The sequence below is a fragment of the Salvia hispanica genome, chromosome 4, assembly GCF_029641045.1.
Source record: "Salvia hispanica isolate PSC_SH4W2 chromosome 4, Shi_PSC_v1, whole genome shotgun sequence".
Classification (NCBI taxonomy): Eukaryota; Viridiplantae; Streptophyta; class Magnoliopsida; order Lamiales; family Lamiaceae; genus Salvia; species Salvia hispanica.
The window spans coordinates 24,091,852-24,113,684 of record NC_142695.1 but is presented as its reverse complement, the minus strand read 5'-3'; the positions used below and the strand labels follow the sequence as shown (position 1 = coordinate 24,113,684).

The window sequence follows — 21,833 nt, the reverse complement described above, 5'->3', positions numbered from 1 at the left end:
TCCAACTAAATTAAAATGAAATGGATAATCATTTCGCTTTTAGGGACTTTGTAATCACATCACTAGTATATTTTTTTTAAGTAGTAACCATATTTAATGTGATATAAAAACAAATGAAATGTAGCTGGATTTTATCGCTTTAAAAAAAAAATTAACAACGGTTAAAATTAGTAATATTATATGGGAACTTTAAAGTTGTGCAAAAAATAAATTTTAAAAAATTTCATGATATTAGGAAGCAATATTCCTATTTTTTTAGTTAATAGTAATAAAGTGGACTCATCTTTAACTTAATATAGATCACCTCTATAATTTTACTACTGCGCCGCAAGCATTCAATTTATTTTGTACTCCCTAAGTCTCGTAATAAGAGTTTTATTTTACTTTAATCATAAATAGAAAATTGGTTTCACATACGATCAACTTATTTTATTTATATTTTATTACAAAACTAAAATATATAAGTGAGACACAAATTTCACTAACTCCCGGTTATTTTCTAAAGACTGAAAATCACGAAATATCACATGCAATTTTGTGAGTTGTTTGGTGTTTATTGTAAGTGTCAGCTTATGCAATTATGTTAACTGAGTTGATAAGTTATGGTCTTATGGATAAAGATGACATAACCTTTTAAATATACATTCTTTAATACTACAAGTTTGGTCAAGTGTATGGACAAGAAATGGAATCGTGTCTGGTAGAGCACACATGTATTGTGTTTGTCCCTTGATTAATTTGGTTATGCATCCATAACAATTTAATTTTCTAGTTGAAGAATCTCATTTCAAATTTTCATCACAAGAATTGAATAATGCCATTCTATTATTATGGATAAATGAATAAAAAATTTAAAAATCAACTCAAATTTGAAATCTTTGATTACATGCATTATCACTTTATTGCTGAACCAACTCCACACTAAACAATGCCATTTTAATTAAAATACTCCATTCGTCTTATAATAATATTACACTTCCCTTTTAGTTTGTCCCATAAAAAATGTTATATTACCATTTTTGGAAAAAATTCTCTTTCACATTAATATAAAAATTATATTTTCTCTGTTCATTTAATACACAAAACAAAACCTTCTAAAATCATGTATCGTCACACAAGCGTGACATCTTTTATAGGACGGAGGGAGTAGTATTTATCTTTTATAGGACGGAGGGAGTAGTATTTTGGTAAATGAAGTTGAAATTTAATGCACTTTTTGAACACCTGCACTGAGGAATAATTTCCACACTAGAAAAAAAATAATTGACCTAGATGATTTTTTTCCGCACTTTATAAACATGGCATATAGAGATTGGTGCAATTTAAATGGAAATTTAGTGGAGAGTTTCCTAGTGAAGGATATTCAAATCATGGGATGACATGCATTCACTTACTTAAAATCTATCACTACCTTTGCTCAATGTCAAAATGTGACGAAATAGATACGAACGCAATAAGGTTTGTGAAAATTGCAAAGTAGGAGTAATTTTTTTTTACCAGTTTCGAATATTTTCATGATCTATAATGTGAATCTATTGGTGAATTACACCAAATGTTTTGATAATTTTGGATCACATCCCAAATTAACATATTCTGCCTAGATGTGACACTGAAATTAACATTCATGATGTAATTTTGTCTATAATATATATCAACTTTAGTTGGTCAAAAAAATTGATACTACGTGTTATTAGGTGACAAGGGAAAAAAATTAAAATGACGTTAATAACTTTTAAAATTTTGATATGAAATTGTTAAAACGCGATAAATCAAATTATATTAAATGAATAAATTTCAAATGATTATAAATAGATGTAATGTACGAGAATAATTATACAAATATAGAATGTAGTGTTGTATATTAGTGGGATCATATTTTAAATGTTATTGCCTTTGCTCTGCTTAAATACATGCACGTGATGGATTTCTTTATGAAAACAATTTTAAAAAATGATATTTATTGAGTTAAGTGGAGAAAAATAAAGTAGGTGAGAGAATAAAATAGAAAAATAATAATAAAAAATAAAATATGAAAAATAAATGTACTCAGCGGCGGATGGAGGTAGGGTTGAGTGGGCTCGGCCGACCCCACCATCGTCCCTAGAGAATAGCCAGAAAATTCCTCTTATCGTTTCCCGACCCTACAATGTTCGGAATTTTGCCCTTGACTCTGTAAATCTGTGATACGTGAATGAGATGGGGATAATTGGGGAAGAAGACTAAAGTTGGGCTTGGGCCTTGTTCTCTACTTATATGATTAGACTTCCGTTAAAAATAAGGGGAAGAGGATTTGGAACCCTATCGCTCCCCTCACGCTGTCTCTCTCTCTCAGTATCAGGACCGCCCTTCTAGGGTAAATAAATGCGGGTGATCGCGATTTAAAAGGACTTATTGTTAGAGTTTGGATAATAGAAAATAACTGTTTCGAGTGATTGAATACTATAAAACTCTTATTTTATCTTCCAATGAATAAAACTATTTATTGAATCATGCGCGAGGTGAGTCTCGTTTGATAATGTCCTCAAGAGGAGCGCGAAACAAGGTTTTATTATTCGGAACCTAGCTAGTTGGAGTTTGATTACTCTAAGAATAATAAATAAGCGTTTCATTGTAAGTCCATCTTGGAATTAATAAGAAGTTAATTAATTAAGTCCATAGCAGACATTAATTAATAGACATTTTTATCTTAAGTGCGGGAAATGAAAGTTAAAACGGAAACCCGGATTACTTATAATTTCGGATTTGGACGGGGAGAGTTCAATATTACTTCTGTAGTGGCTGCTCGTAATATTCCAATTAAAGCTTATATTAAATTGTGGGTTCAATTTAATTAGTAAAAAGTAAATTGGATGAGCCCATATCCAAAACCTTCCATAGATCCGTGTCTGGGCCCAAAAGGAACTTATTATAAATAGGAGAATAAAAGAGACAGAAAAAATAACAACAATTATTATTTTCCCTAAAAATTTTTGCCCCCCCCCCCCCCGTGTTGGTCGAATTTTTCCTCTCCTCCGTGGAGTCGAATTTCTGTCTCTTTTATTTAAGTCCTAGTATTCCAGTGGATCAGCCCACACTGATATTGGAGTACAGTTCGGGAACCAGAGAGAAGATCCGTGGTCTATGATATGCTCGGATTTTGCACGGTTTTAAGGCCATTATTTGGTCTGTTTTTTGAGTGTCAAAGTTGCATTATATGTCCATTATTCGCATATTTTATCCATTTTGGTATTTTGACGTGTTTTGTGAGATATGTGCAAAATAGAGCAAAAAAAGGGCATAAAAAGATGAATTTCCGGAAGCAGGAGCTGAAGGACGCCCGGGCCGCTGCAACATGTGCATCGATCACTGCAAAGAGTCCAGAAGGCTCTGACTCTCTCCAGCGGTCACTGGGACCTTGCCAGCGACCGCTGGGAAAACGCGGCACACGACAACTGTCTTCAAACTTGATTTGTCGGCGATCCTGAAGTCTGATCAGGGCGTTCTGCACACCATTCTCGTCATCTTGAAAAGAAATTGAAGACAGTGCAAGAATCACCTCAATCGGAGTTCTGTGGAGAGAGTTATGGCCGTTCTACCAAAGTCGTGCAAAGTTGTCAAAATGCTGGCGGGAATTTAGTCGAAAATTCAGGGAAGGAAAGAAGATATTACCTTGAAGACAAATCTTTTCCTTACACTATAGGTAACGAAATTTACCTTCTCCAAACCTTGTACATGCCTATAAATACCCTGTAACCTAATTCATATTATTCACCAATCTTAGAGCCTTAATTCCATCCCCTACCTTACACATAAATTCCTCCATCTTCTACAAGGAGCATAGAATTCAAGGGAGATCAAGCAAGAGCAAGATTAATTCTTCCGGGTTTTATCTAATTTTTGTTAGATTGAACATGTCTTATTTTGCTTATATTTATTTAGATTATCTGTCTATGGATAGCTAAATTTATAGAATCTTAGGGGGTGAAAGTAATTGACTCTATGTAGTTCTTTTTATTTTGTTTAATGTTCAGAACTCGTTTTACTTTAATTATTCCTTGGTTTATATTTAACTGCTTGGTTGTTACTTTGATGATTGGTAATCTCTTATCGGTGATGACTTTGAGTGGTTTATATTTTATGTGTCAATGCAATACTTGTGACATGAGTGTTGATACACGATAGGAATAACTCCTAGTAGAGCTTGAGTCGGATGAACATAGAACTAAATAATTAGAATTACTAATGAGTTGATGAAATCACTACCCTAGGATTCCCTTGTCTCATCTGCTTTCTCAAACCAAGTTAACTGCAAACTGCGAAACTGTTTCACTGTTTTCATTTAATTGCTTTCTTTACTTGCTTTTATTTTCTGTTTTTCTTAGATTAATTAAATCTCAACTGTGTGTCCAAATAGTATATGAGACTGAGTATGTGGTAGACATTCTGTAAATTATATTCCCCGTGTTCGACAACCCGGTACTGACCTTTAGCTATACTAGATCTACCCCGTATACTTGCAACTATATTTAGTGCTAATAAAAAGTGCAAGTTTGTGCTCACAAAATTTGGATATCGTTCTCACAGCAGAAGAGTACAAGTTTGTGCTCACTACTCCACAGCCTCCAGTTCCCGCAGCTAATGCAGCGGTGGGAGTTCAGAATGCGCATAAGCGGTGGCATAAGGCGAATGAGATGGCTAAGTGCTACATGTTGGCATCTACGTCTTTAGTACTCAAGAATCAGCATTCAACCATGGCGACTGCCGCCGAGATTATGCAAAATCTTGCAAATCTTTTTGGTACTTAGAATCGAACGGCTAAGTCTCAAGCTTTTCGGAGTATCATGACGAAGACGATGAAGGAAGACACATCTGTGAGGCAACATGTCCTCGAGATGATGAGCCACCTCAACCAGATTGAGGTTTTGGGAGGGACGATTGATCCCTAGTCTCAGATTACTATAATCCTTCAGAGCCTTCTCCCTAGCTTCCAGCAGTTCAAGCTCAACTTTGAGATGAACAAGCGGGATTACACTTTGGCAGAGCTGCTGACTGTGCTTCAGTCGGCGGAGGACCTCATGGTTCAGGCTAAGGTAGCTATGCTGAGTTTGGCACCTAATTCCTCTAGCCCTAGGCCTCGCGCAGGAGAGAAGAAGGCGCCAAACCAGTTGCAGCTAAGAGTGCTAAGGGAAAGAAGAAGAGGAAGGCCGACAAGAAGCCTACTTGAAAATTCTTCAAGTGTGGAGAGAAAGGTCATTGAAAGCCAGATTGTCCTAAAAAGGGCAAGGCTACAGGTATGCACCATGGTCTAGTAGTCGAGTCACTGGAGCTACTGATCATATATGTTTTTATCCTGACTTAATGTAGGTGACAAGATGGTTACATGATCGTGAGATCGAAGTCCAGTTGGGCGACGCTACAAAAGTGGCGGCCGTTGCAGTGAGAGACGTTTATTTACGTTTTAGTAGTGATAGATTTTTTATTTTGAAGAATGTTTTGTTGATACATTCTTTTAGAAGAAATTTAATTTCAGTTTCTAAATTGTCTTTTGATGGATATTCGATTTCTTTTAATGACAATTGCGTTATTAAGAAAGATGGTTCTTATATTTGTCGTGGTATCATGGAAAACAATCTGTACACAATCACTTCTACACAGTTTAATCAATGTAAATCAGAACTCAATGCTATATCGAAAGTTTCAAAGAAAAGAAAAGAACCTTCAATTTCAATGAACGAAACGTACTTATGGCACCTTAGACTTGGTCATGCCAACGAAAGAAGGATCCATGCTATGGTTGACCAAGATCTTATTAAAGGTCTTGAGAAGCAACCGTTTTCAAAATGTGAATCCTGTTTAGAAGGCAAGATGACTAAGAGACCTTTTAGGTCAAAGGGTAATAGGGCCAAGGAAGTACTTGAGCTCGTTCATACTGATGTGTGTGGACCAATGTCAACCGAGTCAAGGGGCGGTTTTCGATACTTCATCACCTTCATTGATGACTTCTCGAAAATTGGATACGTCTATTTGATGCGCTACAAGTCTGAAACTTTTGACAAGTTCAAGGAGTTTAAGGCTTATATAGAAACGCATCATGGCAAGAGTATCAAATGCCTGTGATCTGATTGAGGAGGCGAATACCTAAGTGCCGAGTTTTTGGACTACTTATTAGTGTCTGGAATTCAATCCAACTGACTGCGCCGGGCACACCCCAGCATTTGCATAGCTGAAAGAAGGAATAGGACCTTGTTAAACATGGTTCGATCGATGATGAGTTATGCACGGTTACCAATTTCATTTTGGGAATATGCCTTGCTATCTGCAAGTCATATATCGATTCCTACTACCCCATATGAGTTGTGGATTGGGCGTAAGCCCAATCTGGAACATCTCAGAGTGTGGGGGTGTCCGGCTCATATATTGGAAAAGGATCCAACTACGCTGGAATCTAGGACGGATATGTGTGTTTATAGGTTACCCTAGAGGATCGAAAGCTTATGAATTCTATAGTCTACGAGATAAGAAAGTCATTGTGAGCACTCATGCCACATTCTTAGAGGAAGACTTTGTAATGAATCATAAGTCCAACAGTGAGGTAGCTCTTGAAGAGCTAACTTCAATCACAAGTTCCATTAACCAAGAACAAGTACCTAATGTAACAACAATTCCAGAAACTTCAATTATTACTCCGAATGTTGTAGTGCCGCATCGCAGTGGGAGGGTCTCACATGAGCCCGAAAGATACATTGGTTTGGGAGAGTGTATGGATCACTCCTCAGACATCAATGTACTTGATCCCTGGAATCTTGCAGAGGCGCAGTCAGATGTCGATCATTGCGTAGCAATAGATTCGGAACTACAATCAATAGTAGACAAAGACGTCTATGATTTTTCTATCCTACCCGAAGGCTGTACTGCCATTGGGAGCTAGTGGATATACAAACATAAACGTGGACCCAATGGACGAGTTAAAGTCTTTAAGGCAACACTAGTGGCTAAGGGGTATACCCAACGGGAAGGCATTGATTACGATGAGACCTTCTCCCCAGTAGCCATGCTCAAATCGATCAGTATCCTTTTTTCTATAGCAGCTTACATGGATTGGGAAGTATGGCAAATGGACGTTAAGCCTGCATTTTTAAACGGGAGTCTTGAGGAGACCATCTACATGGAACAACCCGAAGGCTATGTGGTAAAGGGCAAGGAACACATGGTTTGGAAGCTTAAGAAGACCATTTATAGCCTCAAGCAAGCATCTAGATCATGGAACCAGTGTTTTGATCAAACTGTTCAAAAGTTTGGATTCGAAAAATGCCCTAATGAAAGTTGCGTATATAAGAAGGTTGAAAAAGTAAATGTTGTGTTCTTAGTTTTATATGTAGATGACATTCTTCTAATTGGAAACAATAAAAAGATGTTGTCATCAGTATGAACTTGATTGTCAAGCCAGTTCGAGATGAAAGATATGGGTGATGCGGGACACATTCTCGGTATCAAGGTCCTTTGTGACCGAGCAAAGAGAACATTGTGCTTATCCCAAGAATCTTACATCGATACAGTACTTAGACGCATTAGCATGCAAGATGACAAGAAAGATTTCTTACCTTTTAGACATGTCATCCATTTTTCTCAAGAGATGTGTCCTAAGACATCATCTGAGATAGCAAAGATGAGAAGGATACCATATGCCTCGGCTGTTGGTAGTCTCATGTATGTTATGCTTTGTACTAGACCCGATATTTGCTTTGATGTTGGCATGGTAGCAAGATATCAATCAAATCCGGGCCAAGGACATTGGACTACCGTAAAGAACATACTCAAGTACCTTAATCGGATTCTAGTTTACAATACAGCCGAGCTCTGTCCTTTAGGATATACAGATTCAAATTTTCAAGTTGATGTAGATTCGATAAAATCTACTTCCGGATATGTGTTTACCTTAGGAGGTGGAGCTGTAATTTGGAAGAGTGTAAAGCAGAAATGCATTGCAGACTCTACCATGGAAGCCGAATATGTGGTCGCTTTAGAGGCTGCAAAAGAGGTTGTATGGCTTAAGAACTTCCTTCTGGACTTAGGTGTGGTTACGAATATTCCCAATAGCATCACCATTTATTGTGACAATTCTTGTGCTGTGGCAAATTCAAGGGAACCACGGGCTCATAAAGTGAGCAAACACATAGAGAGTAAGTATCATATCATTAGAGATATAATGCAGAGAAGAGACATACAAGTGGTCAAGATTGAGTCAGAAAACAACCAGACAGATCCTTTCACGAAGGCATTAACGGTCAAGCCGTTTGAGAGCCATGTTGAAGGAATGGGAGTTCGACTAATACAAGACCTCAATCCGATTTCAGTATAAGTGGGAGAATTAGACGTTAGCACATTTTTTTGTGTATATTCGAAAGTGTTTTGAGTATAAGTGGGAGATTGTTAGAGTTTGTATACTAGAAATCACGTTTCGAGTGATTGAATACTGTAAAACTCTTATTTTATTTTCCAAGGAATAAAAAAGATTATTTTTTTCATAATGTTGTTATGTTTTACATTTAATGGATGTTAATTGCATATTTAAATGTATAAGTTAACTTAACAAAGTCTAAGTCTTTGTTTTAGTAGACCGATTGTGGGCAACGTCCACTTTAAGGTAACACGTCAGTCCTAAACAAAGAAAAAGAAGAATTTCACGACCTAGATGGAATTAGACTATCCATCGTGAAAGGTTGCAATGTCAGCCCGCATATTTCTAAGCCTTACTGAAATAAGATGACATTGGTGTGGTAAAGCACTGAACGGATCTAACAGCAAGACGTGTCTTTGTGCTATCTATTGAAAGACGAGGTCTTGATAAATATTTGTTTCTTAATCAATGTAGGTTAGCATTGAGCATACGGTATTAATTATGCATAACTTTGACTTATCAAATGGTGCGGGTTTTTCGTAGCCCAATAATCCTGATATATTGGGTAGTGGTGATTAATATCTAGCGGTGCTAGGATTGCTATTATATTGAATCGTGCGCGAGGTGAGTCTCGTTTGATAATGTCCTCAAGAGGAGCGCGAAAGAATGTTTTATTATTCGGAACCTAGCTAGTTGGAGTTTGATTACTCTAAGAATAATAAATAAGCGTTTCATGCTAAGTCCACTCTTGGAATTAATAAGAAGTTAATTAATTAAGTCCATATCAGACATTAATTAATTAATGGATATTTTTATCTTAAGCGCGGGAAATGAAAGTTAAAACAGAAACCCGGATTACTTATACTTTCAGATTTGGATGGGGAGAGTTCAATATTACTTCTGTAGTGGCTGCTCGTAATATTCCAATTAAAGCTTATACTCCCTCTGTCCCACGTTATTTGAGTCACTTCTTTTTCGCACTCGTTTTGAAAAAATAATAATAAATAGTTAAAGTGGAGAAAAAATAAAGTAAAAAAGAGAATACTAAGTTAAGAATCTTCTCTACATCACTCTCTATCTTACTTTTCTTTCTCTTCACTTTAACTATTTATTATTATTTTTTCAAAACGTGTGCAAAAAAAAGAAATGACTCAGGTAACGTGGGACAGAGGGAGTATTAAATTGTGGGTTCAATTTAATTAGTAAAAAGTAAATTGGTTGAGCTCATATCCAAAACCTTCCATAGATCCTTGTTTGGGCCCAAAGGGAACTTAATATAAATAGGAGAATAAAGGAGACAGAAAAAAGAACAACAATTATTAGTTTTCCTAAAAGATTTCGCCCTCCCCTGTGTTGGTCGAATTTTTCCTCTCTTCCGTAGAGTTGAATTTCTGTCTCTTTTATTTAAGTCCTACTATTATGGTGAGATCAGCCCACACTGATATTGGAGTACAGTTCGGGAACCAGAGAGAAGATCCGTGGTTTAGTATCAAAGCGTCACGTGGAGAAGTCGCTAGCTATCGTCAATTCTTTATTATTTCTGCTCCGTAGAAAAGCATGTTTTAGGTTTCAATTAATACTTAAAGCATGATCAATTCAAGTTATGAGCATGATACATGTGAGAATTATGCGAATAGAATTTGTCTAAATAATCTGCTAAATAGATCTGATTATTATGTGATTTATTTGTTCGATTAAATTAACGATCGCTTCTGCTACCAGTTCCATCACTTATATGCAAATGAAGACCAGATCTAGGGTTTCATAGAAGAGTTTGACCAATATTTAATATTTGAAAACGACAACGGTTTAGCATCATCCCAAAATACACCAAGGTCTTAAATCAAATAAGGAAATAGGTTTAGAGTCAAACAAGTAACAAGTAAAAACAATATTCCAGCGGAAAACGTTCAAGAGAAAGAGTGACGTCATGTGTGAAGACACGACACTCGAAGTTCAAGACAACCATGTCAGACATTAATTAAACTGCTCAACACCACCAACTGCTCGTCGCCGCTCAACCTGCACATAGTGAAAGCACATGCAGGGCTGAGTATTTTGAAATACCCAGTGGACTTATGCCGAAAACAAGTTATTCAAAATAGTATTTTTCATGCCATCAACCTGTAATCATCGGGGTTTAACTTTAGAAAGGCCCGAGATACTCAAAATAGTTTCCATTTCAAAAGTCGACTGATCAGTCTTTTTCCCATAGACGTTTACCATATATGCTCATACATGACTTGGAATGTGGCCACAAACCAAGCCACTAGACCGGCCAACCCGTACGCTAGCACACGGTCTACCATAGGTGTACACTAATCCAAGTAGGGTTTGCGGCCCTACGAGGACCCGAAATCGATTTAAATAATAATGGCAAAAGCCACATCAGATAGGCACGTTAAAATCCAAATCATAGCATAATAAATACAGTTTCACTTCCATCGATAAAATATTTAGGACTTCGTCCTTATTTAAAAGGAAGCTCACCTTGACTGCTTAATTCTCAAGTACTTTCTTCCCCTTTGGATCGCGCTTCGCGTGCGAGTTATCACCTTTAGATAATATGTATTATCAATCAGTCTCAATCAACTAACCCAAAATCATGCATGCCCCAAGCATTCCTTTCACCACTTATTTGTTTTATTTTAACACTCACCACCAAGGCATGCGCATCATATTAATTTTAGTCATACTTCGAACTTCAGATCTATAATCAAAACATAGTTACGCACAAGTATTATCACACAACACACAACACACACCCACACACCCACACACACTGATGCGCGCGCGCACACACACATATCCACATGCTTTCCACCAATCAAATTCCCTTTTCGCTCGATCTATATGCATGAGGGTTTCAAGAATACCGATTACTCGGTTAGATAAGAAAATATGGATCTCAAGTAAATGGTAGAACAAAGTATTAGCTTTTGATTCTTCAACAATTCTTGAGTTTCAACTTCAATTCTATGAAATAGAATGAAGAGATCTTGAATATCAATAGAAAACAAGTTGAAGGAGAGTAGAAGAGGAAGTAGGCGAGTGGGAGAGAGGGAGAAAACGTGTAGTAGTGGGGCTAAGGTTTGTTTTCTCTCTTGTATTTATAGAGATCAAGAATTAAATCCCACAATTAAATAAATAAGAGATTTTTGAAGATATGGGGGAGGAGTTGGCGTAAATTCTGGGGAGAAATAAGGGGATTTCGAATTCTATGCTGATTAATCAGCATATGGAATTTACTTGGAATATCACGGAATAGAATAAAATATCACGGAGTGTAATAAAATAATAAACCCCACTATTAAAATAGGAAGTAGGTGATTTCTATGCTTCTCCCCCAAGGATTTAAATTTTAAATCCTAATTTAAATAGGATATGGCAAGATTTACCTAGATATGGTAAGATTTGCTAGGATTATTTGAATTTAATTTCACGGAAGGGAGTGAACACGAAATCAATTAAAATTACAAAATAATTCCTCCTCCAAATTAATAGGAGATTTTCAAAATCTCCTAGAAACAAACATAGGGGTCGAATTTTTCAATAGAAATAATCGGGTTTGGATTTAATTTGGATAATCATCCCAAGCAATTAATTAAATCCAAGAAAATAGAATTCTTCTCCAAATAATAATAATGGTCGAAATTTCCAAAGAAAAATGGGTAACATAGTTATTGATGGACCTATTAAATCTCACTCACCCTTAGGAAATTAAATCACCACCATTAATTTCACCTCGCACCAATTATTCGAACAATCACGTTAGCAATTCAAAGGAATTGACTATTCAACAACCACGTCACATATTCAACGATATTGACTATTCAGCAGCCACATCACATATTCAACAATATTGACTATTCAACAGCCACGTCACATATTCAATGATATTGACTCAGTCAACAACTCCAAATAAAACTTAGGTCACCAAATAGAATCATTTAATAATTTCGCTCGTCCTTTAATCCACAGACTTCACAGCATTTAAAAGCATTTAATGCAAAATTTTAGGGTTCGAAAATCAGGGCGTTACACTCAGTCTCACTCTAACTCTCATGTCGTCCATGCCTCCACGGTCCATCTCCGGCGACAAGAAGAAGGGTTTGGTGTTTAAGAATCAAGATCAAGACTACTAGATTTTGCTAATTATTGTGATGGAGTTTGTTCTAACTTTATTGTGTTTTTTTTGTACTTGGTTGTGTTGTATTATGATTATATCTCAGAACACTATTTATTTTATTGTGTTGAAGTTTTATTAAATTTTTGTGTTATTTTTTAGTTTTGAAATTATATTATTCGATACACAGGTATTCGATACGATAACAATATTTCGATATATCGTATCGATCTTTGATATATCGCTCTTAACGATATATCGAAATATCGATACGATAATGATATTGATATTATTCATATCGAAAGTTCGATATATCGAAACTTTCGATACGATAACGATATGGAATTCTTTCATATCGATATTTCGATACAATACACGATACAACTTTTTCGATACGATATATCGTATCGCCCATCCTCTCACACTCCCACTAACTCATTTCACTCACATTTCATTTAAAATTTATATACAAGTGGGACCCTTATTCCACTATTTTTTTTTTATTTTTCTTAAAACTTGTGCCGCTAAGAAATGAGACTCTTAATGACGGACGGAGGGAGTATCTCGTTCGACTCCACGATTTTTTATTCCGGATCCGCCATTGAATTTACTGTTTTTTGCTAAAAATGAAATTATTACTTGTAATGAGACAACAAATATCAATCACATATATTGGATTGGATGGAGTACATTTCTAGGTTCGTTGCTAATCAAAGTGTAGTGTAAAAATTGTTATCCAGAATAGATGATGCTTACAAGCCATTTTTAGTTTCTAACTAAGAATCACCAAATTTTATATGCAGAAGAATATAATCAAATGAAAATGTTAAACAATATTAAAATATTTTTTAATAGTTTAAGTAACACTATTTTCTATGCACAATAGTAAATTCTACTACTCCCTCTATGGACCTCTATTCCATAGTAGTAGAGTCATTTTGTCATTTTGATACATCCAATAGTAGTGAGTCATTTCTCTTTTTAGTAAAAGTCTGCACATTTCTTCTCATTTACTTTCTTCTCTCTCACTTCATTCTTTCTTCATCTCTCTTCCTTTTTTCATTTCCTACTTTATTTTTCCTTTACTTAACCAACTTAGCATGATTTTTCTTAAATCACGTGCCGAAAAGAAACGCTTCCACTACTGCGGAACGAAGGGAGTAGTATTCATATCTATAAAATAGCTCTAAATTAATTCACCAAAAATAGTAGTGAACTTTTTTCTTTCGATGTGTACCACCAATTGGCAACAGATAATTCCGCTAGTAAAAATAATTAAGTTGACAATGGATTAGCAACAGATTTACACCTTTGTGAAATTGTTTGGTGCTAAACTTTAGCAACATAATAAATTACGCTACTGATAGTTTAGTGACAGATTAGCAACGGATTGAGTCCTCGGATAATTATTGGCATAGAAAATGGATAAAAAAAACTTAAGCAATAAACTTAGTCATTTACTAAATGTAAGTGGAAGATTAGTAGCACACCCAATCCGCCCCTAAATTGTTGACATCGAAAAGGGATCTAAAACTTTAGCAACATAATTAATCATCTGCTAATTATTAGTAGCGGATTAGTCCCGCTCAATCCGCCTCTAATGTACTCCCTCCGTCCCAGCTAGTATGACACATTTTCCTTTTTTGTTTGTCTGAAATAATATGGTACATTTCTATTTTTTGAAACAATAAAATTGATAACAACATCAAAGTTCGTGATAGTTACGATCACGTTTAAAATTTTTTGGGAAAATTAGAAATTATACCAAAGTTTGTGATATTAGCAACCAATTGTCCAAATATATAATTGACACTTAAATATTAGCCACATCAATATCAATATCCTATTTTGGGTCATCAGACTTTGTCCACCAAATATATCTGTTGCTTGCCATTCACAGGCCATGCTTAACTACATAGCCTCTGTTTTGCAATTTTGAATGCCACATCCCGGAAGGAAGAATCAGCCAATCAGGGAAGGTTTAGGAGCGAATCACATCCAAACTTCCCACAAGTGTCGATAACTATACCGACGTCGTCACCTCAGGTGAGACTCTTCCCTTGTTGAAGAACCACGAGTTTTCCTTTACGCCTCACATTCTCAATGAAAAAAGAATGCCTGCATCTAAAATGCCCTCTCATATGGAGTAAGTTACAAAGACGAGCGTTTTCACCCACCCTAGCTCATTCTCATAAAAGAAGAGTAACACTCAAACTCAAACTCAAACTCAAACTCAAAAGTATTAGTACAATTATACTATATATCTTCATTGTTCCCTTAATAGCCCAAATTGATACCTACTATATCTTAGGCATAAATCATATAAACATGAAATGCTTTATACTTTACATGCTGAAAAACAAATGAATTGAAAGATATAAAGTGTTATCTGTGATCAATTCTTAGACGGCTAATCATGTTTCTATAGCACCGTGCCTCGCCTCAGCTGCCTACTCGTTTCGTCCTCCCCATTCATTTCCTCCTAAACCATAAAGAAATGCCATAGAGAAAATATAAAATAAGCAATTTATAGTTTTCCTAAATAAACATGAAACATCGAAGGAGTAGGAGTAACTAACTTGTGATAAAATCATTCAAGTCAAAACAAAAAAGGAAATAGAGTAGAAAGGCAATACCACAAACAGTTGGTAGGCATATTTATTTATCGTCATCGCGTGGCTTGGGCTTGCGGTAATTGTGCTCGATTTGCTTAGCTTTGTTAATGGCGGCGTTGAAGAGGCTGCGAAGATTAGGAAGGTTGTAATTCTGGGCTATGTAAATTCCACAGGCTGTGCCCATTATGAATGACAAGCTGCTCTTGATCATTCCACTTCCCTTTTTTTCCCTCTCTCTTGATTTCTTCTAGAGGATGGACGAACCCCTTACGCAACACGGAATTAAATATTCACATAGGAGCTATCACTTTTTTCTATTTTTTCCTAATCTCTTACTTTATTATCTCCATTTAACTCATAAAATAATATTGCATAAAATCTCGTCCAAAAAAAAAAAATTAATTTGCTTAGAATGAGACTGAGGAAATATGTAAAATAAATGAGAGAAAAAAAAAATTATTGAACGCAGCGTTAATTGATTATGAAGTCCACATTATTAATGACATAAGTTAAAAGTATATTAATCCTTACGGGTAACTTGTAATTCAAAAATTTCTTAAAATAAAAGATTTATAAAATTTTTATTTTTAAGAGACATACCAAAATAGAAATAGTTACCATTTTATGGTATGGAGGCAGTATACTTTACTGTATTCCTCCGTCCACCGTCAATAATCTATATAGTGATTGGGCAACATGAGTATTAATATATAACAATGAATATAATTAAACAAATAGAAAAAATAATTAAAGTAATATTCGTAAAAGTGTGGTTCATAAAGGCTAAAGCTGTTCCCTTCGTCCTCCAAAAATAGAAAATTTTTGAAGCGTCACAGGTGTTAATCCAAAATTGGTAAAGTAAGAGAGAGATAGAAAAAACAGTGTGTTAGTGGAAAAGAGATCCCACCTAACTAGAGAGAAAGAACTTATATCAAATAGAAATTTTTTATTTTAAAGGGATGAACTAAAACTTAAAAGAATTTCTATTTTTAGGAGACAAATTGGAGTAATATATTTGTCAAAAATTTTCAAAGGAGCATAAATAATCTTTGTATGAATGCTTAGGTTGATTTATAGTTCGATGGGCCAGAATTATTTATTTGGGCTGGGTTAATTTTATAGTTTGATGGGCCAGAATTGTATATTTGGGCTTTAAATATTTGGGTTGAGAATTTTATGCTAAATTTAAAATTTTAATTGTAAATTTGTGATGCACTTAAATTTTCGGTCAAAAATTTAGTTTAAAATTATAGCCGCGTTAAAAATAAAATTATGTTTGATATCGTTTTTTAGTGAACAGATTATTATGTTGATGTTTTCAAAGAAATTTTTTTGACAGACTTCTTTACTACTTTGAAAGGAAAGGATGTTAAGTACTCTGTGAAAAGTTGTTGAATCGAAGTCATTACTACTTGTTTCCTTTTTTCATTCATCATTATTTATTTTATTTCATTTTTATTGTACTCCTAGTAAGTAAATTTAATGTTTTATTCGTTCATATTTTATTACTATCTTCGTCCCATAAAAGATGTCTCATTTTTCTGATGTCATATTTCACAATTTTTAATATAGTTTGCATTATTGACATTTAAAACGAGCCAAATATAAACCCTAAAAACTCGTAAAATCCGTGTTTATCACAGTCCCATGTCGAGACGTTGCACCAGCCGATTCCACCGTCCATATCAATTATCAGCCTCTCCAGTACGACTTTTCACCAAATCACAAACAAATTTTCATTTTATGTAAAACACCATAAACTATCCCTAATATTTATTAAAATCAAGAACTATCCCATAATGTTGACATGATTCGTCTGATGCTACATGTAATTTACGTGGGATTATGTATATTTTAAAATAATATCATGGACTCCACGTCATTAAACAAAAAAAAGTAAAAAATCATTCCTTAAAACCCCTATTCTCAATTTTCATATTATAGATTTTACAAATAATTTAATTTTTAAATTACCAGACATTGATTGTAATGTATAAATATTAGATTTAATCGTTATAAGCAGATAGTACTACATACATCACTATAATCTTTACTAGGGGAAAATTACTATTGCCAATGAAAAAAGCTGGAAAACTGGGATCGAGGGTCAATAAAATTTGGCTTGAAATTTCAAGTTATCAAACAAGTAAGTTGGTAGCAGAGAAAAAGTATGATGAGTCAAAAGTAGAAACTTAGTTCAAAATGTGTATTGAAATAATGATTACTATTAAGAGGAGCCGATGCAATCGTCTGGCTTCAATTTCAAGAAAATGTTGTTCTACCATAAGACGATGGAATCTTTGATTGTTTATATTGATAAAAATTAATTATAAAAAATAAATAAATTTGATTGTTTAAATACTACTCCCTCCGTCCCAAGGTATTAGACCAACTTTCCTTTTTGGGATGTCCCAACATATTAGACTCGTTTCCTTTTTTAGCAAAAAGCATCTATCTTATTTTATTCTCCACCTACTTTTTTCTCTCTTCTCTCCTCTACTTTTCACTCTCTCATACTTTACTCTCTCCACTTTAACTATTTAAATATTAATTCCTTAAATCATGTGCCCAAAAGAAGTGAGTCTAATACTCCGGGACGGAGGGAGTACAATAGAAGGACATTAGATTCCTACCAGGCTACCACTACATTTTGGATTATATCTATGCCAATAATACTTAATTTCCAAGTTTTACCATACCAAGAGACTTCTAATTTTAAGTTCGTTTTATGATTAAAGCATTTTAATTTTGTAAGTACTATTTTAAGTTATTATTTGCTCAACTAGAACATTAGTTAATTATCGAAATGTATGTGTTCTAAATTATGTGACTTATTTGTCGTTATTCAGGTGCTCTTATTTTTCCGTTCTATAAAAGGGGTGGGATCTTCTGCTGTGCTATTTAGCACAGCAGCCCCTGCTGTTCTTAATACAATATTAAAATAATGTATAAATACTTAATTTATTTTATATTATTTTGTAAGTACTATTTTAAGTTATTATTCGCTCAACTAGAACATTAGTTAATTATCGAAATGTATGTGTTCTAAATTATGTGACTTATTTGTCGTTATTCAGGTGCTCTTATTTTTCCGTTCTATAAAAGGGGTGGGATCCTCTGCCGTGCTATTTAGCACAGCAGCCCCTGCTGTTTTTAATACAACATTAAAATAATGTATAAATACTTAATTTATTTTATATTATTTACTTGAATTTTTTATTATCATGTGTGCAACAACAGGAGCTGCTATACTAAATAGCACAGCAGAGGATCCCCGTCCTCTATAAAATCTAGTATGTACTCATTTTACCTCAAAAAAGGAACACTAAGAATTTGCTTGTAAAATAGCAAAATGAAGACAAGGTATTGGCTGCATCACATAGGAGAATCCTAGTAGTAATATTCTGGAATACATATATATGAAAGCAAATGTATTTAATAGTGAAATTCAGTTGCAGGATTTATTTTTGTCCAGCTATAGAAGCATACATAGAGTAATTAAACAAATAAATTAAAGGGCTAGTTTTCTGTAAAATCATAAAGTTTGACAAAATTCTTATTTACGTCAAGTTTGATTAAGAAATCACTAAGTTTTAAAAAATTCAATCATCTCATTTGATCAAATTTATTTTATTTTATTTTACATTTATAATTTCTTATGCTCGAAGCAATGTATTCATGTCAATCACATTAATGACATTTACATCATTATTCATTGATAAAATCAAAATCGTACACGTGTGAATTGATTTAGAATCAAATTTCCTTTAAAATCACCTAACACAATTAAAATTTCCTAAAATTTCTTAATTTATCATTCAAATTTTGAAAAATATAATTGAACTAGAATTTGAACCAAATTCATACTTTTATAAGTAATTAACTTTAAATATAAAACTCTAAATCAAAAATAAATATAAGACCTCATGATTAAAATAAGATGCTAATAAAACACTTAACCACAACATTCTCAATCAATATAAAAATATTGGAAGTTCGCAAATGTAGCGTAGTTGATTTCGGAGGACAAAGCTGCTAGAATGAGCAAGCATCAATTCTCACTATTATCATGTAGTTGCAACATCTCTCAGTGTGAGACTTTGGGGGTGGACTTCTGATAGGACAGTGGGTTAATAGCCTTCTCCCTTAGTAGGCAGTCCCTCATTTAATACTCTATAGTACTTTTAAGTCGGAACGTGGAAATCCTCGGAGGTGGGGTTTTAAAATTATTTTTTTAAATAAGAATATAAAAATATTGGATAATTTGAGAGAGAGAGACGAAAAATCGCTTTCAAACACAAATTGAATAGTGGAAAAAGTCGAGTGAGAGCACCAAGTTGTTTTGTCTCTAAAAAGCTTAGCTTGAATAAACTTTGGGGTTGGAGTGTCAGATTTTTCCAAATACCAAGAATCCATTAGATAGCAACAAACAACTTCTAATCCTAATATCCTATCCCTCTCTTTTTTATATGGAATAAAGCATTTATAGTATTTTACCCAAAAACACCACATCTTTCCTTGCAATCTAAAGTCTCTACGCATAAGCATAGCGACACAGCCCAGTACGACGTCGTAAAAGCCGTTCCCATCACTTCCCCATAGGCAGTGAGTGTGAAAGTGGCCCACCTCCAACGGTGCATTGGGACCCACACAAAGTACGCACACGTGTGCGCTCCCTGGCTCGATTGCTGTGTCACCCGTCAAATAATGTTTTTTTTTTTTTTTTATGTTTTAGAAACGTTACAGCATTGATATACTACAAAGTAATTATTACACACCACTACAACTTGCAGCTCTCAAATTCTTTGAATACAATATGCAATGAAAATCTATGCATTAATTTACTTATTAGGCACACTAAACATAAATTAGCTGAATGCCAAATAAAATTTTTTAGAGACATGTAGAGCGTAGCAATTATGCTTTCACACCATAATTATTCATCACCTTTACAAAACTTGTTCTTTAATTAATTTAAGAATAATGGCGAGGAATAATTTAAAAGTTAGCAATCTCTAAATTAAAATTTCTCCTTTAGAAGTAGGACCATTTAAATCAAACCTTTTACATTCTTGTATAATCAAGACAAAAGTTTGAAATTTTCGTCGGTTTATTGCGAAATTAGAGTGGAATTGATATGTTTACCTCCAAAAAAATGAATAATCGTACAAATAATAAGAATTCACAAAGGGGAGTACTATCATATCATCGCTCCATTTGAATAAGTATTTATGAGTATATACTAATTTTAAAAATAAAACAAAAAAGAAACCGATTTCCTAAACCAAAATCTGAAATCACCCAACCAACTTCTCAATCTTGTGGGCCAGCTCAGGCGACAGCTTCACCGGCGGCTTCGGCTCCTTCTCCGCCCTAAAATCAAACCCCAACGCATCGGAGACCTCTTCGGAGCTCCATCCGGCTCTCCGGAGCGTATCCGAGAACCGATCCGCTTTCACCAGCAACGCATCCAGCACCGCCTGATTGTCCAGCATCACCATCCCCTCCTCGAAGAACCCCGCCGCCGACACTTCCACGATCTCCGCCACCTCCGCTTCCCCCCACCCACCCTCCCTCAGCACCGCCCCGATCTGCGCCACGTAATCCCCCACCCACTCCGGCTCCTCCGATCTCGATCTCTCCGGCGAGGAAGTCGACGAATTCGAGCTCCTCCGCCGCCGATCCGCCGCCGCATCGCTCCAGAACTCCACCCACCGCGCCGTCCTACCACCGGCGTCGAGGCTCCTCCGATTGTTTAAATTCAAAAACACAGCCGATTTCTCGATCTCTACGGATTGGTTAATTGAGATTTGATCGCGAAATAAACTGGATTCGCGATCGAAGAAATCGGAGAGGTCGAATCCGCAGCAGAAGATCCGATTCTCGTCGACGTAGAAGATGGGGTTTCCGGCGAGGGAAGGAGTGCAGGGGATGTAGCAGCGGTTGAAGATCGGGATGAGCAGCGGGGCCCGCTTGAGAGCGGCTCGGGCTAATTTGAGCGCCTTCTCGGGGGAGGGCGGGCGCGGGCCCCACGATTTGGACCAGAGGGAATTGCGTGCGACGTGGAAGGAGGCGGAGGCGGTGGGGAGGTCGATGGAGGCGCGGAGGCTGGGGCGGGCGGAGGGGGAGCGCCAGTCGGGGAAGCCGGGGGCGATGGGGAGGCCGGCGGAGAGGACGGCTCTGAGGTCGGGCGGGAAGGAGAAGCCGAATTCGGCCTCGGCGACGGCGAATTCGGCGGCGGTGAGGCCAGGGAGGACGGGGACGCCGGAGGATTTGAGGTGGGAGATGAGCTTGTCGGCGAGGGAGCGGAAGGAGAAGAGGCTGTGGCGAGGGGGGAGGGGGGTGGAGGGGGCGGAGGAGGAGGCGCGGGCGGAGAGGCGGCGAAGGCCGGCGAGATGGGCCGGGTTGAGGCCGGACATGCGACAGTCGACGTCGACCATTGTTAATGGAATTGGGGATTAAATGGAGTGAAGAGTAGAAGTGGAAATGTGGGGAAGGAGATGGTGGAGGGATTTATAGGATGGAGGGAAGGGCCCACAACTGGATTTTCGTGGGATTATTAAATTTGAGGGGTTTCTTTTTCCAAGGAAAGTGGGATTTAGTATTCATGGCTTGCCCGCGTATAAATCTTGTTAATTACGTTTATATGTTATTCCCACCCTTTTATTCCATGAGTAATTTCATTTTATGCACTTATTTTTAAAAAAATATAATA

The 21,833-nt window shown here is 36.0% G+C and overlaps 2 protein-coding genes across 2 annotated transcripts; both read right to left on the bottom strand.

The window, feature by feature from the left end:
• Positions 1–14,689: 14,689 nt before the first annotated feature.
• On the bottom strand, positions 14,690–15,415 carry LOC125194878 (uncharacterized). The gene is made up of 2 exons (XM_048093097.2): positions 15,140–15,415; positions 14,690–14,985 (listed from the first exon to the last, which is right to left on the bottom strand). The coding sequence occupies exon 1, from the start codon at positions 15,327–15,329 to the stop codon at positions 15,162–15,164; it is 168 nt and encodes a 55-aa protein (XP_047949054.2). The 5' UTR covers positions 15,330–15,415; the 3' UTR covers positions 14,690–14,985; positions 15,140–15,161.
• Positions 15,416–20,239: 4,824 nt separating this feature from the next.
• On the bottom strand, positions 20,240–21,618 carry LOC125192793 (uncharacterized). The gene has a single exon (XM_048090446.2). The coding sequence runs from the start codon at positions 21,556–21,558 to the stop codon at positions 20,416–20,418; it is 1,143 nt and encodes a 380-aa protein (XP_047946403.1). The 5' UTR covers positions 21,559–21,618; the 3' UTR covers positions 20,240–20,415.
• Between the last annotated feature and the right edge of the window lie 215 nt (positions 21,619–21,833).

Bases quoted from the DNA above. Each gene is read 5' to 3' on its own strand.
- LOC125194878 (XM_048093097.2), bottom strand. From the start codon at position 15,329: ATGATCAAGAGCAGCTTGTCATTCATAATGGGCACAGCCTGTGGAATT.
- LOC125192793 (XM_048090446.2), bottom strand. From the start codon at position 21,558: ATGGTCGACGTCGACTGTCGCATGTCCGGCCTCAACCCGGCCCATCTC.